We start from the raw sequence: 18,424 nt of genomic DNA, 5'->3' as shown, positions 1-18,424 counted from the left end.
TGAAGCTTTTCTATTTGATTTCTGTCATTTAAGAATAAAAAACAATCTTATATTTTATAATACTTTTTTACATAATATATGTTAACAAATGCCATATCATTCATAAAAAAAGTTAATCAAGCACTTTTGTGTCATTCTCCAATTGCATTGACTTGTAATTTTAAGCGTTGAGTTTCTATCTGATGCTTCACACCTTCTCTGCCTTAGTTCTCCTTCTTGGTCGTCCCTTGCTTGCCCTGATCGGGATGAACCTCACGCAACGGCCTAAACCTGGTCATGATGTAGTCCCGCTCGGCTTGCTTCGAGCTCATGAACAGGCTGCTCGTACCGTGCAGCCAGTCGAGAACTCCCAATACTCCAAAGCATTGGTTGAATCTGAAATTGAAGAAACAGGATGAGTTTCATCTGACTGATAAGCCGCTTCGGGCCACGTTACTTCAAATGATGGAAATCGTGCTGTTCCGGGCTCGGCAGGAATGGCAGATGGTACCCCGAATGTACGTGCAGCGTATTGGAAATGGCCAACGTGAACCACAGCCAGGCGACCGAGATATGACATCCGGTGGCCCAGACACCTACCCCAACCGGTAGCAGGTTACTGACCAGATTCTCAATCGGATGTGCGTACATTGCGGTGATGGCAATCGGCGCAGTCCACTCGTGGTGCTGCTTATGGATAAACCGATAGATTCGTCCGTGATGCAACAACCGATGGCTGTAGTAAAACCCGGGCTCTTCAATCAGAACGCACACGATCAGCTGCCACAGAACCGTGGTGAAAGTGGGCAATTTTCGGATGAGCTCTGGCGTTTGAGGGTTAATCGTGTGATATAGGATGTAGAGCATGGGGAGCCCGGTGAAGACTTGGTTGAAGATCACTTGACGGATAACTCGGCGAAGGCGATCTTTGTCGACGGGTTCGTTGGTGCCGGGTTGAACCTTGAAGCGCCGCATGAATGCCGGTCGATTGGTAACGTCGAGCAAGGTGTACAGAGAGCCAATGGTCCAGTAAAGGGTCATGGTGTAGATAAGGGTACCAAAGATCCATAACCGGAGCGGGTCGTCACCTGTAATAGATCATATTCAAAATTTAGTTTTATGAAATAGGTAGTGATACTGGACCGATCATTGACGTTGATGACGGATGACATCCAAATAAAAAATAAATAAAAAATAAAATAAACCCTCAACTAATTCCAAAGCCGAGACAGTCACCTATCTCATTAGCCGAAGACCATCCAGCTATTCGAATAAATTCAAAAGCAAAACAATAAATCAGAAACAGATTATGTGTTCTTTCTTAAGCTTCGCCAGTAACCGACATGTTACTCTCATATAACATATTCAAGAGATGAAATAATAATAATTTTCAATGTCTCAGCAATTCAGACTACAAAGATCATTACCGTGCACAGGATAACAAGGAACGATTTATCGGTCAATCTACCGCAACTACCCACTTATATCAGCTAACTCGGTAATCCTAAGGCTCAAGATAATACACCGTCAACAACAAGAGGTCGATGGTATCGAAACAATGCGAAGTCCAATCTCACGAGACTTATCGCCACTTAGTAGCACATAAGCAGAGCGAGCCCCTACCGGCGCACGGCTCCCTCGTTGTTTATTGTAAGCTGCGCGATAAGCTTTAGTACGCATTGGCCCCAAACGATGAACTGGGTATTGCTACGCATTTGAACCTGCTCCTTCGCGGTGCTGGCCGCCCTTGTCTGCACCAATGGAGAAGGTCATCAAAACGGGGTTATCGTGTTTTTTATTTTTGGCAATATGAACTTTGAGCGATTGAGCGGCTTTCACCGAAAACCGTTTCGCCAAAGATATGGTTACGGTTGAGTATTTTTTTGTTTGATGTACTTAAAATTGCGAAAGTTTATAAATCAATTCCATGATAAAAGAAAGATATTTCAATAATAAAATCCACGTGAAATTGATAATTTTGTTTGTGAAATTCAGGATACTTTCATGTGGAGAATCAATAGATTTTCCGGTGGGCATTCGTGAGAATTTCTCGTGAAATATCAAAAGAATTGTACGTAGAAAGAAGAATTTCCGGTGAAAATTAAATTTAGTAAAATTTTCAAAGCAAGATGAGATGAGAATTCCATGTGGGAACTGAGAAGAATTGAAAATTTGCTATTGTGTTTTGGTAATGAATAACGTGTAGCAAACTAAATTGTTATTACCTATTAGCATAGATTAGATAAATAATTTAGCTAAGCTATTAGCAATGTTTTGTATGAAGATACAGTCGACTCTACACATTTCGATATTGAAGTGACCATCGAGATAAAGCTATCAGTATACTGTTTGTCATAATAACAAATATTTGTCAAGTCAACCTGATACATATCCATATCGACTTCTAATTAGTCTGATTGATATCCGAAAGAACTTTACAAATATCTAAAAACACATGTACAAATGAATTTATATAAATTTATTTCCATTTCCATTACTGGCGGAGCTAAGATGGGGCACGATGGGGCACGTGACCAAAGATATTTTAGTTACAAGATAAAGATTGTCGCTTCGGTTCCCTTTGTTCTGCTGTCCGAAACATGTTGGGTACCGAACTGTCAAATCGTATGTATTGTTCCTTCATTGACATTTAGCACCCTATCCTCGACAGCAAAAGATGTTCCGGATAGCGACAATCTTTATCTTGTAACTGAAATATCTTTTCACGTAACCTACCAAATCGAATATTTTTCCTGAAATTTTATTATACTGTGGGGGATCAAAATCCGTACAGCACCGAAGTCCGTTTACCTCAAGAGATATCAACATATCAATGGGGATTTAAGGTGAAGGTGGATTGAGTACCCAAAACAAAAGTTCGAAAGTTTTTGTGCAGTAAAAAATGCATATACTGTAGTAGTATTGGTGTTGTATTTATGAAAACAAAAATTATCAATAGGGTTTTTCACAAGAGAACTCAGATCCACCACGCCCACTCGATTCCGTCCCATGCTCCGCGTGTCCTCCGAAAACCTGAGCCGATTTGAACAAAAACTGAATGAGCATAAGCAGTTTCAAGTTTGTATGAAAACTAGTACGGGAAAATAAACCTTTAATTACACTGATTACAGTGCGTCTCACCAAGCGCCGATGAAAAGAGAACCCACATAGCTAAAAGCCACATTTCAGAGTCTTCATTAAACGAAATCCGTTCATTCGCCTCCTCCACGTACCGTCCGCCATCTGCACTCCACCATAGATGGTACGCAGCACTTTCCTTTCTAAAACTCCCAGTGCGCGTTGGTTTTCCACGAGCATCGACCAGGTCTCGTGTCCATAGAGAACTACCGGACTAATAAGCGTTCTCTATTCAATCGGAGCGTTTTGTGGAGTCCAAAGTACGTACGATTTCCTGCCATGATGCGTCTTCGAATATCTCTACTGGTATCGTTATCGCCGGTCACCAGTGAGCCCAAGTACACGAACTCTTCAACCACCTTGATTTCGTTACCACCAATACCAACTCGTGGTGGGTGGCTTACATTGACCTCTCTTGAGCCTCTTCCTATCATGTACTTCGTCTTCGACGTGTTGATGACTAGCCCAATTCGTTTTTCCGCTTTTCAGTCTGATGTAGGCTTCCTCCATCTTCTCATTGGCGGAAGCGGCATAAAATTTGGGAGAGTACCTCGTAGGCGGCGTTCAGCAGTGTGATTGCGCGGTAGTTGCTACAATCCAGCATATCGCCCTTTTTGTAGATGGGACACACGACACCTTCCATCCACTCCTGCGGCAAAACTTCCTCCTCCCAAATCTTGGTAATGACCCAGTGCAGCGCTCTAGCCAGCGCCTCACCACCGTGTTTAAATAGCTCTCCTGGTAGTTGGTCAACCCCAGGGGCTTTGTTGTTCTTTAGCCGGCCAATCTCCTCCTGGATTTCCTGGAGATCCGGAGCCGGTAAAATTATGTCCTGCGCGCGTTCTCCCATGTCCATCTTCTTCTGTTACATCACCATTCAGGTGCTCTTCGTAGTGATGCCGCCACCTTTGGATCACCTCACGCTCGTTTGTAAGAAGGTTCCCGTTTATGTCCTTACGTATATCGGGCTTTGGCACGTGGCCCTTACGTGAACGGTTTAACTTCTGATAGAACTTTTGTGCGTTATTGGCGTGGTACAGTTCCTCCGTCTCTTCACGGTCTCGATCTTCCTGCTAGCGCTTTTTCCTCCGAAAAATCGAGTCCGTTTGTATCGTGCTTCGTTCGCCGAGGCAATCTCGCCCATGCTGCATTCTTCTCCTCAACTAACTGCTCACATTCGTCGTCATACCAGTCGTTTCTCTGATCCGGGGCCACCGTGCCTAGTGCAGCGGTTGCGGTGCTTCCAATGGCGGATCGAATATCTCTCCATCCATTTTCAAGAGATGCTGCGCCTAGCTGCTCTTCCGTTGGAAGTGCCACTTCCAGCTGCTGCGCGTAGTCTTGGGCTAGTCTACCGTCTTGTAGCCGCCCAATGTTTAGCCGCGGCGAACGACTCCGACACGTGTTGTACACTGTAGAGAGTTTTGAGCGCAGGCATACTGCAACGAGGTAGTGGTCGGATTCAATATTCGCACTGCGGTAAGTGCGTACGTTCGTGATGTCGGAGAAGAATTTACCGTCGATTAGAACGTGGTCGATTTGGTTTTCCGTTACTTGATTAGGTGATTTCCATGTGGTCTTGTGGATATTCTTACAGGGGAAGAAAGTGCTTCGGACTACCATTCCGCGGGAGGCTGCAAAGTTTATGCATCGTTGGCCGTTGTCGTTCTATATGCAGACTATCCGGTCCGATGACCGGTCTATACATTTCCTCCCTTCCTTTCTGAGCGTTCATGTCACCGATAACGATTTTGACGTCTCGCAGTGGGCATCCATCGTATGTCTGCTCCAACTGTGCATAGCACGCTTCTTTCTCGTCGTCGGATCTTCCTTCGTGTGGGCAGTGCACGTTGATGATGCTATAGTTGAAGAAACGGCCTTTTATCCTCAGCTTGCACATCCTTGCGTTGATTGGCTGCCACCCAATCACGCGTTGGCGCATCTTTCCCAGCACTATGAAGCCGGTTCCCAGCTCGTTGGTGGTGCCACAGCTTTGGTAGAAGGTAGCCGCTCGATGCCCGCTTTTCCACACTTTCTGTCCTGTCCAGCAGATTTCCTGCAGCGCTACGACGTCGAAGTTGCGGGGATGTAATTCATCGTAGATTATCCTGTCGCAACCTGCGAAGCCTAGCGACTTGCAGTTCCATGTTCCAAGCTTCCAATCGTGATCCTTTATTCGTCGCCTAGGTCCTTGCCGATTGTATCGAGTCGTATTACCTTCTTTGTCGTTCGTAATAGTTGTTTTCAAAGGCGGTTTATTGGGCCTGCGCAAACCTCCTGTCTCGTCGGAGGGCCGTCGTGTCAGGGCTGTTTAGCGTCCCACCTAACACCAGGACTTGGGCTTGTGCGCTTTGAGCGGCACACGGTCGCTTTGGCGAAGCCTACTTGCGGATACATGCAGCTTTTTATAGAGGTTTAACAGGGTACACTGTCATACCCCACCACATCCTAGGCAGGCGCCACAACTCGCAGATGGCCTGGGAGGGATCGTAAAGCCCTTGGACATAGTCCCTGCTGCCCTGCTAAGGTCAATGATTGGCCTCAATGAATTCGGAATATTGAATATATTCAAAAAACTGTTCACAAGGTCCATAAAGGAGATCAATCCTCGCTTGGACGGAGTACTTTTTTGGGAAGAACGAATTGCAGTTTTTCTTTCATTGATTCTCCTAGCCGGATGTCTCTAAGAAACATCGGTTTTTTTGGGCAATGGCGGGAATGTCTTATTGCAAGATGGATCCAAAGGAGCAGTGAAGACAGGTAGCTTCGGGATTTCTAATAATCCCCCATTGCCTTCAGATTTGGGCAAGCTTTTATGGACGGTTGCTTCCTCTTTTCGGGCACGTGTACCACCGCAGAGTCATCAATTTCGGCTACATCAGAGATGTTCTAGGGTCTCTAAATTGTTCGAGAGTTGAGTTCAATTGGTCACCTGGTCAACTACGCCTGGTATCAAACTGATTGCAACCCAGCGTGTCTGCGTGCAAGGACTTTAGGGACTCGCTGGGTTGCTATCAGTTTGATGCCAGGCATAGTTGACCAAGTAGATCAAATGAATTCAACTCCCGGGCAGCAGAAAGACCTTAGAACACCTGTGTTGTACTTGTTTGAAACATTCACATGAGCTCTAGGGTATTTTATGGATACACTGGGTTGCTATCGGTTTGATATAAGACGTACACACTTAATTTATTTTAACGGGCTCGGTAAACGAATTACCGATTTCTCAACAGCTGAGCTCTCGGTAGTCCGCTCAGTAAAAAGTTTAACAATTTTAGTTTAACAATCTTGACAGGAGGCTTCCGAGCCTCTTAAAAGGAGGCTTCGAGCCTCTCGAAAGGAGGCTTCGAGCCTCTTGAAAGGAGGCTTCGAGCCTCTTGAAAGGAGGCTTCGAGCCTCTTGAAAGGAGGCTTCGAGCCTCTTGAAAGGAGGCTTCGAGCCTCTTGAAAGGAGGCTTCCGAGCCTCTTGAAAGGAGGCTTCCGAGCCTCTTGAAAGGAGGCTTCCGAGCCTCTTGAAAGGAGGCCTCCGAGCCTCTTGAAAGAGGTTTCCGAGCTTTTTCAAACTAGCCTTCCGAGTATCGTAAAAACAGGCTTCCAAGCCCCTGGAAAGATGTATTCTTGAAACGAGGCTTCCGAGAGGAGGTTTCTGAGCTTATTGGCAGGAGCCTTCCGAGCCTTGAAAGGAGGCTTACGAGTTGCTTAGGAAAGAGCATTTGAAAGGAGGCTTCCAAGCTTCGAAGCCTAGCTTTTGATAAAAACCCAGATTAATCCACCTAGCGGTGATAGTGCCTTTCTCGTTTCTTGCGAGGGAGTAATTTCTTCGCACTTTTGGTATGAAAAAAAGTATTTTGACCATAACTTCTGAGCCAATAGTCGAACTGGCCAATTTTTAATAGGAAACAATGGGACATGATTCTGCGTCGAATGTTGCGAGCAAATCGACCAAGAGTAAGTCAATACAAAATTTTCACAACGCCTTATCTGCTTTTGTAAACAAAGATTCGAACGTCGATTCGAAGAATCTGATAACACTCCCACGCATTCAAACACTACCAATAGGCAGGTGAAGGTCTCGGCTACCTGATGATGGCGTTGGTTTGTGTCGAAGTGCTATGAGATTCGTGCAATCAACGTTTGAATCTCTGTTTACAAAAGCAGATAAGTCGTTTCGAAAATTTTGTCTTGAAGTACCTAAATAGAGAGTAAGATTTTTTGTAAAAACTGGCCATAAATCCGAAGCCCATAGTCCGATTGGGCCGGTTTTTTATACGAAACAATGGGACAAGATTTAGATAGAGGTTAAGGATAAGTGAGTGTCAGTCAGTGAGTGAGAGAGATTATTTTGCGCACACACATACACACACAGACATCACTACAATTCGTCGAGCTGAGTCGATCGGTATATAACACTATGGGTCTCCCGGAGACGAGTCTCCTTAATAAAGACAAAAAAAAAACTATGGTTCTACGGGAGTCCTATAAAAAGTTCGTTTTTGGAGCGAACATATAGCCTTTAAGTAAAGGCAAAAAGAATTTTGGTCATAACTTCTAAGCCCATAGTCCGATCGGGTCAATTTTCAACAAATAATGGGACAGGACTCTGCGTCGAATGCAACTTGTTGCGAGCAAATCGGTTAAAGATAAGTGCCTAAAAAATGAGCTAAACTTTTTGCGCGCACACACACATATACACACACATACACACAGCAGGGACTTTGTCCAAGGGCTTGACGACCCCTCCCCATGGCCACTGCGATGGCCGGGACCATCGTCCCTAACCTAATCCCAAAGCGTCAAGCGACCCGTGCCGAGGATGCATGGCCAGGAGGTGAAATAATAAGCTAGGCCTTTAACGGAGCCTGTGGGGTACCTGGGCACCCTCCACAGTAATTGTCCCTTACAGAGTCATGATGGGCTCTGGCGTGGTGGACGTCTCTTCCCGACCAACTCGTGGGACCAAAATGGAAAACCAAGTCAATTCTTAACTTAGTGGTAGTAGTGTAGGCGACAACCCCTTCGCAAGAGGTGGGTTGTTCAGGTCTCCGCCTAGGAGGCCAGAGGCAATAGTCGGCAGCTCAGTGCGCAGCGCCAGCGTGGGTCACTCAACCTTCCTCTCGGCTATAAAAACGCCGTTAGGGGTTATTGACGGCCCATGGCTTGTGGAGGCGATGAACCGCAAACGCGATGGACTTTCGGCCTTCGAGGTGGCGACGGAACAGCTGGACGCCATCATCGACTTTGCGTCATCGAAGAATAATATCAGCAAGGACCTCAAGAGGAGCTTGCAGAAACTTCGAAAGTCGATTCTGAACGCCAAGCTGGAGAGGGCGGTCGGGCCTGCCAAGTGTAAACCCGTGAAATCGGTGGAGTCGAGGTCTACCCAGACTGAGGCCCAAGGATTCGCGGACTCGGGCAAGGTCGAATCGACCGAAGGCGTGCCAGCGAAAACGGTGGTGCCAAAGTCTACCCAGACTGAGGCTCAAGTATTTGCGGGTACGTCGGGGGTGACTGCTCCAACGGAGCAGACACAAAAACGGGGGAGACAGTCTCCAGGGGATGAGCTCCTGGGGCCGCTCCAAAACGCGGAGGTTACTACCCCGAACAAGGGTAGTGGGGCTGGGAAGCTGAACCCCGGTCAGGCACCTCCAAAACCGGAGGAGGAAGGACCTGGAAAGGTCCGTCCACTCAGGAAAGACGGTGGTAAGGGGTTACGGCAGGCTGAAAGTTCTCAGCCGCACCAGACCAGGGAAATAGAGGGGTGACGCCTCCTGGACCCTAGTCAAGAACAAGAGGAAACCGAAGACGTCAAGGGCCGAAAAGAAGGCCCAGGCGAATGAGGGTAGCAAGAAGTCTAGGGTAGGCGCCAATCGCTCCAGGGGCGATGCCGTAGTCATCACGGCGGACGAGGCTAAGTACTCGGATGTTTTGAAGGCGATGAGGAGTGACGTCAAGCTCGGTGAACTCGGCGCCGACGTACGTCGTATAAGACGTACCCGGATGGGCGAGATGATCCTCGAGCTGAAGCGGGGCGTCTCGCAAAAGGGCGCCGCCTACAAGAAGTTGGCGGAGGAGGTCCTAGGCGAGACGGTCAAGGTGAGGGCACTCACGACGGAGGTGAATCTAAGGGTTAAAGACCTGGACGAGATCACTGAAGTCGAAGAGCTCGTCACTGCACTGCGGCGACAGTGTGAAGTGGAGACGACCACCGCAGCCGTTCGGCTACGTCCGGCAGGGACGCAGGTAGCATTGATTTGGCTATCTGCAGCGGACGCCTCCAAGGTAGTCAAGTTAGGGAGCGTCAAGGTGGGATGGTCGGTATGCCCTGTGCGCATATACGAGCAACCCGAAGTTTGCTTCAAGTGCCTGGAACCGGGGCACAAGCAATGGGACTGCAAAGGCCCTGACAGAAGCAATCTCTGCCGACGCTGCGGATTGGAGGGACATAAGGCACAATGCTGCACGAACCCTCCCAATTGTTTGATTTGTTCCAGCAAAGCTGTGAACAGCAAGCACCCCATGGGGGTTCGATGTGCCCGGCGTTTAAGCGTGCTGCAATATCAAAGTACAGGTAACGCAGCTGGCTTGCTCGGCCTCGCCCGAGTGTTTGGTGTGCGCAGGTTTAGAGGAAACGGCGGAACACGTGTTGTTCGTGTGCCCACGTTTTCGCGCAATGCGTGACCACATGCTTGCCACATGTGGTCTGGACACTACCCGGACAACCTAGTCCGGAGGATGTGTAAAGATGAAGTTGGCTGGAACGCCGTTTTATCGGCTATCGCCCAAATCGTCTCGGAGCTACACAGAAGGTGGCGCGTGGACTCAAGGATGGCTAGTTCAGGCGCAAATAAGAGGTGGTCCAAGGGATCGGAGTTGGCTTCATGGGTCATACCGGTGGTCATGCTCTGTGGTCGAACTCGATCCTTTTATCGAACAAGTGGCCGCGCGAAGAACAACATGGTATCGTCGCTTTCGTGGCGTCGGTCAACCGGGCGGGTTCCGAGCCCGAGGACGGAAAGGGGTCCTCGTCAAGGCTGGGGCAGGCGTAGGCCTCGCGTCGGCAAGTCCCTCTGTGTGCTGGCGAATAGGCCCTATCGCAGAAAGGTCAATTTGGGGTGCACGCGGCATCATCATTCTTGATACCAATCGTGCAGAGGGAAGCAGGCGCGAAGTCGACCCTTCCCACTTTCCGAGGACATAGGGCGTGGTAAGGCCACCTGGAAAGCCGGCAACGCGCTGGCACGATACCATGGTGTTCTTCTAGAAAAGCGAGTTACGATATTCGGTGCTGCAAGGACACGCAGCTAACCTCGAGGGGGCGTTGTGCACTGGCCCCCCTTTGAAGCATTACTTTCTGGTTGTACCGAAGGGACTATGGGCTTGGCGGCAATGGAAACGGTTTAGCGGGTCGGGAATGTAGTCCTGCCTCCCTCGGTGATCCCTAACCCCGCACTTCCTGGTCAACCCAGGATGTCTGTTGAGCAGATTCCTCCTCCATTGTTTAGGAAGAAAAAAAAACACACATACACACACACATACACACACACAGACATCACTCCAATTCGTCGAGCTGAGTCGATCGGTATATAACACTATGGGTCTCCGGGTCTCCTATGAAAAGTTCGTTTTTGGAGCGAACATATAGCCTTTACGTATACTTTGTATACGAGAAAGGCAAAAAGGCTTTATGTCTTTCAACTGGAAGCTTCAGAACCTTTAATTTTTTTTTTAGTTCGCAAGCATATTTATCAATATTTTGTCTCGATCAGGATTGCATTGAAGATTTTTTAAATTTGTTCATTCGACGTTTTGTCCTTATGATCTTTTGTCCCACAGCTACTCATACACTGCTGTGCTTGGGGTTGATAGGATTTAAAAATCTTTGAACTACTGACCGCCATGCATATTATGTATAATACAAAGTTTTGGAATAAGATTTTTTTTTTCATAAGTTTTTATTGGAATTGTAATACATCCGCCATTACGCATTTTTGTTCGAAGTATCACCTGGGGCCAGCGAAGGTACCTCCAGGGGTACATGTACCCCAGGTTGAGAACCGCTACCCTATTGGAAGCCTTATGATAGATGTCATCCTATTCGACTAGATGCTGATGTCATATTAGAAATTTGGAGACAGTACTCGTCGATAGAAAATCCTTCCGCACGCGATGGCATATGAGCAAATCAAACCACCTTCCTTTTGCCAGTGGAGATATATCAGCTTCCACACTGATATTCTTCCCTCCCCCTTCATACGGGAGCTTGGCAGAAGGAAGGTCGTGTGATATGTGCCATCACAAATATTGCCCTCCGCTCGCTTTCAAATCGACTTCTATAAAAAAATTCTTCATGCCTGCCGTATCCTAACGGAACTATCAATTCTATACTTTTGCCTCTAATTCTATCATGAACATGTACGTCTAGGTTTGGAAGATGATATTAGCATTTCCATATCATTAGTCATCTAGTGTTTGTGACTGATGGCCGCCGATACTTTGGGGTATTGTGCGGCGAACTCTTCGGCATTCCGATTCTTCACAAATTGGGCCGAACAGGGAGAGCTTGTTGATCCGAATGTCGTCACGTCCATTCTTGGTGGATCCTCCGGCGTTTTCAGGAAGATGAACCGCTGTTTCTGTTTAACCTCTGCGCGTATCTTCAGCTGGGGGAACATCTCCTTAAAATCGCAATCGAACGCAATCCGCACGAACACGGTTTTCCGGATAAACTGACACGGTTGAGCAAAGCGACGATGGATCGGGCGATGTGCGTAGTTCGAGTTTCAGGGGCATTCTCGAGTCCCTTCGAAACCCGCAGAGGGTTACGGCAAGGTGATGGTCTTTCGTGTCTGTTATTCAACATTGCTTTGGAAGGGGTAATACGAAGAGCAGGGATTAACACGAGTGGTACAATTTTCAATAAGTCCGTCCAGCTATTTGGCTTCGCCGACGACATAGATATTATGGCACGTAACTTTGAGTAGATGGAGGAAGCCTACATCAGACTGAAGAGGGAAGCCAAGCGGATCGGACTAGTCATCAACACGTCGAAGACGAAGTACATGATAGGAAGAGGTTCAAGAGAAGACAATGTGAGCCACCCACCGCGAGTTGGCATCGGTGGTGACGAAATCGAGGTGGTAGAAGAATTTGTGTACTTGGGCTCATTGGTGACTGCCGAAAATGATACCAGCAGGGAAATTCGGAGACGCATAGTGGCTGGAAATCGTACATACTTTGGACTCCGCAAGACGCTCCGATCGAATAGAGTTCGCCACCGTACCAAACTGGCAATCTACAAAATGCTCATTAGACCGGTAGTCCTCTACGGACACGAGACCTGGACGATGCTCGTGGAGGACCAATGCGCACTGGGAGTTTTCGAAGGGAAAGTGCTGCGTACCATCTATGGTGAGGTGCAGATGGCGGACGGTACGTGGAGGAGGCGAATGAACCACGAGCTGCATGTGCTGCTGGGAAAACCATCCATCGTTCACACTGCGAAAATCGGACGACTGTGGTAGGCCGGACACGTAGCCAGAATGTCGTTACTGTCCGAAAAATGGTTCTCGGCTGTCCCGGTGAAAATGGTTCTCGACAACGATCCGACGGGCACAAGAAGGCGAGGTGCGCAGCGGGCAAGATCGATCAGGTGGAAGATGACTTGCGGACCCTCCGTAGACTGCGTGGCTGGCGACGTGTAGCCATGGACCGAGCCGAATGGAGAAGACTCTTATATACCGCATAGGCCACTTCGGCCTTAGTCTGAATCAATAATAATAGAAGTGAAAAAACTGTGAAATGTTAAGCTGTAACTTACTGGGGGCCAGGGCCGTGTTACTCCCAGCACTGGTGAGACCCCCTTCAACAAGCCTCAGGGTCGGCTCTACGCTCGTGACACTCCGCGATAGTAAAACACTCGAGTTGTCTCATGAAAAACTCCCACTTTAATTTAAGTGCACTTTATTTTTCTCCTTGACGTCCTACTTCTTTCTTCCTTCTCGCGTCCGTCCTCAAACACCGGACGACGCTTCCCACTTTCTTACTTCTACCTCCTACCTTTCTCTTCCTTACTTCCTCACTTCTCTTTCTTCTTTATTCTTCGGGGCCCCGCGCACTGCTACTCCGCTACCTGTAGACTCTTCGGTTTCTGCAACTGGGTCAGGGGTGGATGTCAGCTTCTTCTTGGCGGACTGCAGCCTCTCGTGGACCCTCTGCCTGTGTCGTGCACCCCTCGAGTGTAGTGACGAACTCGAGGCTTCAGCAGTCCGTGGACGTACTGGGAAAAACCTGGTTTTATGGTGCACTTGGTGGACACACTCTCCTAGGGCAGGTATCGGGTTTCAGAACGACGGGAAACCGCGATGGCGTTTTATAATAAAACCGCGAGGTCCTGGATGTCCAGTCTTTCACACTAACTCCTTTTCACTTATCTTCTACAACCTTCTTCAATTTTCTTCAAGTTCTATAACTTTTCTCTGCTTACTCAATACTTTTCTGTCTCTCAAATCAACCTTTCTTTTCGACAATCACCAGGCTAATGATTTGTCGTTCTTGTGACCGTTGACCCAAGCCTCTGGCCGTTGACCCGTTGTCGCCCATGAATTCCGCCACATGCTGACCACCCAGTTCGCCACTCAATTCGCCACCCCCATGGCCACCCATTCCATGTTTTTTCTCGGCGTCCCTGTTGGTGAGTAGCCGTATCACTGTCGTCCTGTCATGGGGCAGTGTAGTGTTGGCTGCGTTCGAAGGGTTTGTGTGAGCTGGAACATTTCTAGACCAACATTTGAAAAGGGCGTAACAGCCAAAATTTATTATTTTTGATTCTTCGTCTACATATACAGCTATATATGTGGACGAAGAATCAGAAGGAATAAATTTTAGCTGTTACGCACTTTTCAAATGTTGGTCTAGATTTAACACTAAACAACCACGATTATTTTACTTTTTTTACAATTTAAACGAATACAAAACGCGTAAAATCTCACCAATCTTGGACAACACACTGACACTTGTTACAAAGTCCTCACTTCGAACATCTCACTTCTCACTTCACTTAGGTAAGATCCATTATTTACGTAACGCAAAAATTGGCTATTTTCAACCCCCTTCCCCCTATGTCACACTTTTTGTGTGAAGCATCTAATACTTTTGTATGGATTCTCACACTCTAAGCGTTACGTATTTGATGAATGCTCCCTTAATAAGGAAATCAATTTCAATTATTCGGCCAAACGGCATTATGCCAAATGACCCTAGACCATATTCTCACATGTTTTGAAAAGTGTTTCATCTTTTGGAAGAAAAATATAAACGTGTACACTACATCAACTCCTCCTTAACTTGATGGTCCCTTCAATATCAAGTGAATCTTGGCAGGGTTACGCGGTAGAAGGATGTCTTCTAAAGTTCCATACTCTTCCTCACAGGCTGCGTCAATTCACTCACTCTCCAGTAGACGGACTAGGGAAGATCCATTAATTACGTAACGCAAAAATTGGACTTTTTCAACCCCCCTCCCTCCTATGTCACACTTTTTGTATGAAGCTTCTGAAAATTTTGTATGGATCGTCACACTTCACTGAACCCCCCCCCCCTCTAAGCGTTACGTAATTTGTGGATGTTCCCTAACGTAAAACGGAACGATTCGAAATTTCAGGAAATTGATTTGGGCATGTTTGTGTGTTCGGAAATTTGCAAATCCTAAAATTGGAAATACCGTTTTGCTTCGAATTGCCGGACGCTTCGAAAGCCGGACACTTCAATTGTTATTTGACTTTATTCACCATCTCAACAAGTATTTCTTGGGTTATTAATGCAGGGAACGATTCTTGGACTTGAAACCATTTTAACAAATGTAAGTAATCCGTGATCTGTGGTGAAAACTTGAAAATTAGAGGTAAAAGTTGAAAGCATGTCATAATCAACGATGAATTTCGTTTTTCTTAGAATGCAGCTTAAGACTCAACATTAGAAAAACTAAGCTCATATTTTCTATATTCTATCATTTGCAAGGGGTATTAGTAATTCATTAACATAGTATGATAGCACTCTTTGCCATGAATTAGAGGAATTGCTTGGGAATTCATAGCTTTATAATTTTTATTACATTTTCTGTATGTCCGGACTTCGAGGCAAGTTTTTACAATTGCTTCGATTTCCGGACATGCTGAGAAGATGTTAAATAACTGTTTATCAGTTAAGTTAATTGAAATCAAATGATTCGTAATGATCAATCATAGTAACAATTTCATTAGATTTCAGTTGCTACACTCCAAAAGGAACATTGCTTGCTCTCAGCTTATCGATATATACTTATACACATATTGTAAATGATATCACTTTATTAATTGTACACAAGTAGCAAAACTTGCCTTCAGTTTCTAGTGAAAGGTTGTCTTCAAATGTATTTTTTTAGTCATTCACATTTTCGTAAAATAAAACAAGTTCGTAAAACTAGCGTTTTAACAGAATTGTATAAAAAGAGACGTTGTGAACGACTCCCGTCAAATAAAAAAACTCAACATTTCTCGGACACGCCCGGATTTATCAATCCGCATGAATTCATTATTTCAATCGCTCCTTCCAATCCTTGATTTCTAAAAACAAACTGAAACGGTTTTCAAAAGACACATAAATACCACTAATTGCAGCTTACCCACGTTGAATTTGAGAGGTAGTATTGAAGAAAATATTTCATTACCCACAGACACGTCAAATGTCAAAAAAGCGTTCTACCTTGAAAGGGGAGAGGGGGGAGATTGTATGAAATTATAAGATTCCGAATGTTGTATATTGCAGATAAATGCTCCTGCTTGGTTTCTAATGCTGTTTTTTGGTAGTCCTGGTCAATCTCGGAGCAGAAACTTCGGATTGTACACACAACCGGGGGATGCCAGATTTCCATACAAATGTGTATTGAAACCTTACCTTACGGATTTATATTAATCGAGAAATATGAATGCTATATCCTAGTTGTCTTTGAACGGATTAAATTGGCTATTTGAGAATCAATATAGCCAAACTCGAAGCGTCCGGAAATTCGAAGCAAAATTGTCCGGTATTTGAAGCATCCCTTATACTGTGTCCGGATTTCGAAGCAAGCGATGTTCAATGTTTTCGATTATATTAGTTATTTCGTGCATACAAAATGTCATTTTCAGTACACTACAGCAAATTTGATAAGTTAATCTTGACAGGGTGTGTTATCACTCTGTGTCAAGTACTTAGTTCCGTTTGAAATATTGAACTAAAAATTCAGCAGTGCTTAGGTGTCCGGACTTCGAGTCAAAACGGTACAACAATTCGCTTCTTCGTAAAGTTAGTAAATTCTAAAAATCATATATTTAAAATCTTAAATCTGGAAGCTCGTGTAATTGTTTATGCGTAAATACCCCAGTTCGTAGATTTTGATTACGATTTATCAAAATCGTAATAAGAATTCTATCAGACACATATTGCTGATATTCTCACAAAATTTTCGATCCTGACTATACTGCAGTGAATCGCATATTTGTCCCATATGAATAGGAAACCCAGCAAAGATGGGACAGATATGCGATTCACGGCAGTATAGTGTGATTGACTGAATGACAAAGCCCAAATCATGCTTCCATGCTTCAATCTGCAAACCCGTAGTTACTCTACTCATCAAAACCTCTCCTTCCGCAACTGGTCAAGGTGCTGCTGAGCCGAGCCAAGCGTGAAAGACGAATTACACAAAATTTTCAAACAAGTTTTTTTTTGCAGCAGTTCCTATCAATTATTTATCGTGTCAGATATTCCTCAACTAAGATTTTCGTGTTCCTTTTACGAACGAACAGCCCCGACCAATTGCATATATGCATTTTAAAATCTTCAAACTGTAAATTGATCTGCAAAAACAGCTTTATACTAACTGTGTTGAGCAAACAACATGAATCAGTCTTGATTCAAATTTATATAAGGTATGTACATGATTATTAGCCGATTTTGTTGTAGACATTCCCTTGAGTTATTAAAGTGACTTGCAACTTTTTTTTATATCGATAGCGTTTAAACCTGTATACCCATATCCTAATAACATGTCTACTACTGTCATTCTGTCATTGTTTTGACGCTGTTTTGCTAAAAATATCATAGACGCTAAAATTTGTTATTCAAAGTGAGCAAATACTTTTCTTTAACGAATCGCTGAAAAGAATTTATAGTAGAAGGCTGTTCCCGGAACACTAAATCAATTATTTATTCAAATGCCCTTTTTTGGTCGTTCCAGAATAAAAAATAAATAAAAAAACACTAAAAACTATTTTACAGAATTTTGAAACCGGTTAAAACTGGCCAGTAAAAGCAATTTGACCTTCAAATTATCATTGATTTCTGATTTCGGAGTTCTTCGTTTCAGATAGCTTCAACCCTTCATTGTTCACTATCGAATACCATCCACAGCAGAAACAGCACCGTGACATCGACAAGCTTCACGATCGTCGCTGCATCACAAAGAGAGCTGTGTTTACAAGCACCTCCCACACTGATCGGTGATCTACGCGTTGCACACTCTGTGATAAGCCAGACTCGACAAATTGACCACAATTGATATGTTTTCATGAACACGACCCTTTTTCAAGGCTGCTGGTACTCTGTAACGAGAGTATCCAACCATTGCGCACTGTGAGCGCATTTCGTTTTCTTCTTTGATCTATGAATCAACTGCATCTAATTAGCCTATTTGACTTGATGCGCAAATCAAAGATATCGTACCTGTGATATCCAATATACGATCCCACAGGGATTGCCACAGATCACCGGAAGCTCCCCAGAACAGGCGGAACTGCCTCGCCGGTAGGTCAAAGATCTCCACAGCCAGCGACATCTCAAGCCTTCCCTTGCTGGGACACTTTCTTCACTTTCTTCAGCACTGCTCTGCCCAAAAGCTTCACCACCAATTAAACTGGTCCGGTTTCCCGTTCGATTGCGAGTGGAAGGTAAAAACAAATATGTGACTATATTCATTCAATCTCTCCGAACGGTGACCGAATAGTTCGTTGCTGGGCAAGCGACTGGAACTGTACTGCGACTAAGCGGAGACCGAGTACGCAAGTACCCAGCTGAGCCATCAACTCTCGTTGTTCGAGAGATTTGTATTTTTAATTTTCACCTACAAACACTTGAGCGGGTAGCTACCGGGAAGAGCGAAGCTGAGAGTTGCGCGATAGTGAACGGTTTACGCGCTCGCGGATGAGTTAGTGCACAGTGGTTTCATTGCCATCGGAGCACGGACTTAAATGCGCAATGTGATCGAAAATTCATGACGTTTACACTGGCCCTG

General features: G+C 45.4%; 1 protein-coding gene across 1 annotated transcript; it reads right to left on the bottom strand.

Annotated features, from left to right (window-relative positions):
- Positions 1–47: 47 nt before the first annotated feature.
- LOC134213101 (fatty acid hydroxylase domain-containing protein 2-like) lies at positions 48–18,191 on the bottom strand. Its single transcript, XM_062691709.1, has 3 exons — positions 17,857–18,191; positions 437–1,067; positions 48–375 (listed from the first exon to the last, which is right to left on the bottom strand). The coding sequence occupies exons 1-3, from the start codon at positions 17,966–17,968 to the stop codon at positions 204–206; spliced, it is 915 nt and encodes a 304-aa protein (XP_062547693.1). The 5' UTR covers positions 17,969–18,191; the 3' UTR covers positions 48–203.
- Positions 18,192–18,424: the final 233 nt, after the last annotated feature.

Source organism: Armigeres subalbatus, chromosome 1 (assembly GCF_024139115.2).
Source record: "Armigeres subalbatus isolate Guangzhou_Male chromosome 1, GZ_Asu_2, whole genome shotgun sequence".
Classification (NCBI taxonomy): Eukaryota; Metazoa; Arthropoda; class Insecta; order Diptera; family Culicidae; genus Armigeres; species Armigeres subalbatus.
Note: the sequence above shows the minus strand (reverse complement) of the source record. Positions and strands in the feature narration are given on the sequence as shown.

Excerpts from the sequence above, each read along its gene's own strand:
- LOC134213101 (XM_062691709.1), bottom strand. The coding sequence starts at position 17,968 with ATGTCGCTGGCTGTGGAGATCTTTGACCTACCGGCGAGGCAGTTCCGC. Across the intron at positions 1,068-17,856 it reads TCGTATATTGGATATCACAG|GTGACGACCCGCTCCGGTTA; the intron begins GTACGATATCTT and ends GATCTATTACAG. Across the intron at positions 376-436 it reads CACGATTTCCATCATTTGAA|ATTCAACCAATGCTTTGGAG; the intron begins GTAACGTGGCCC and ends CTTCAATTTCAG.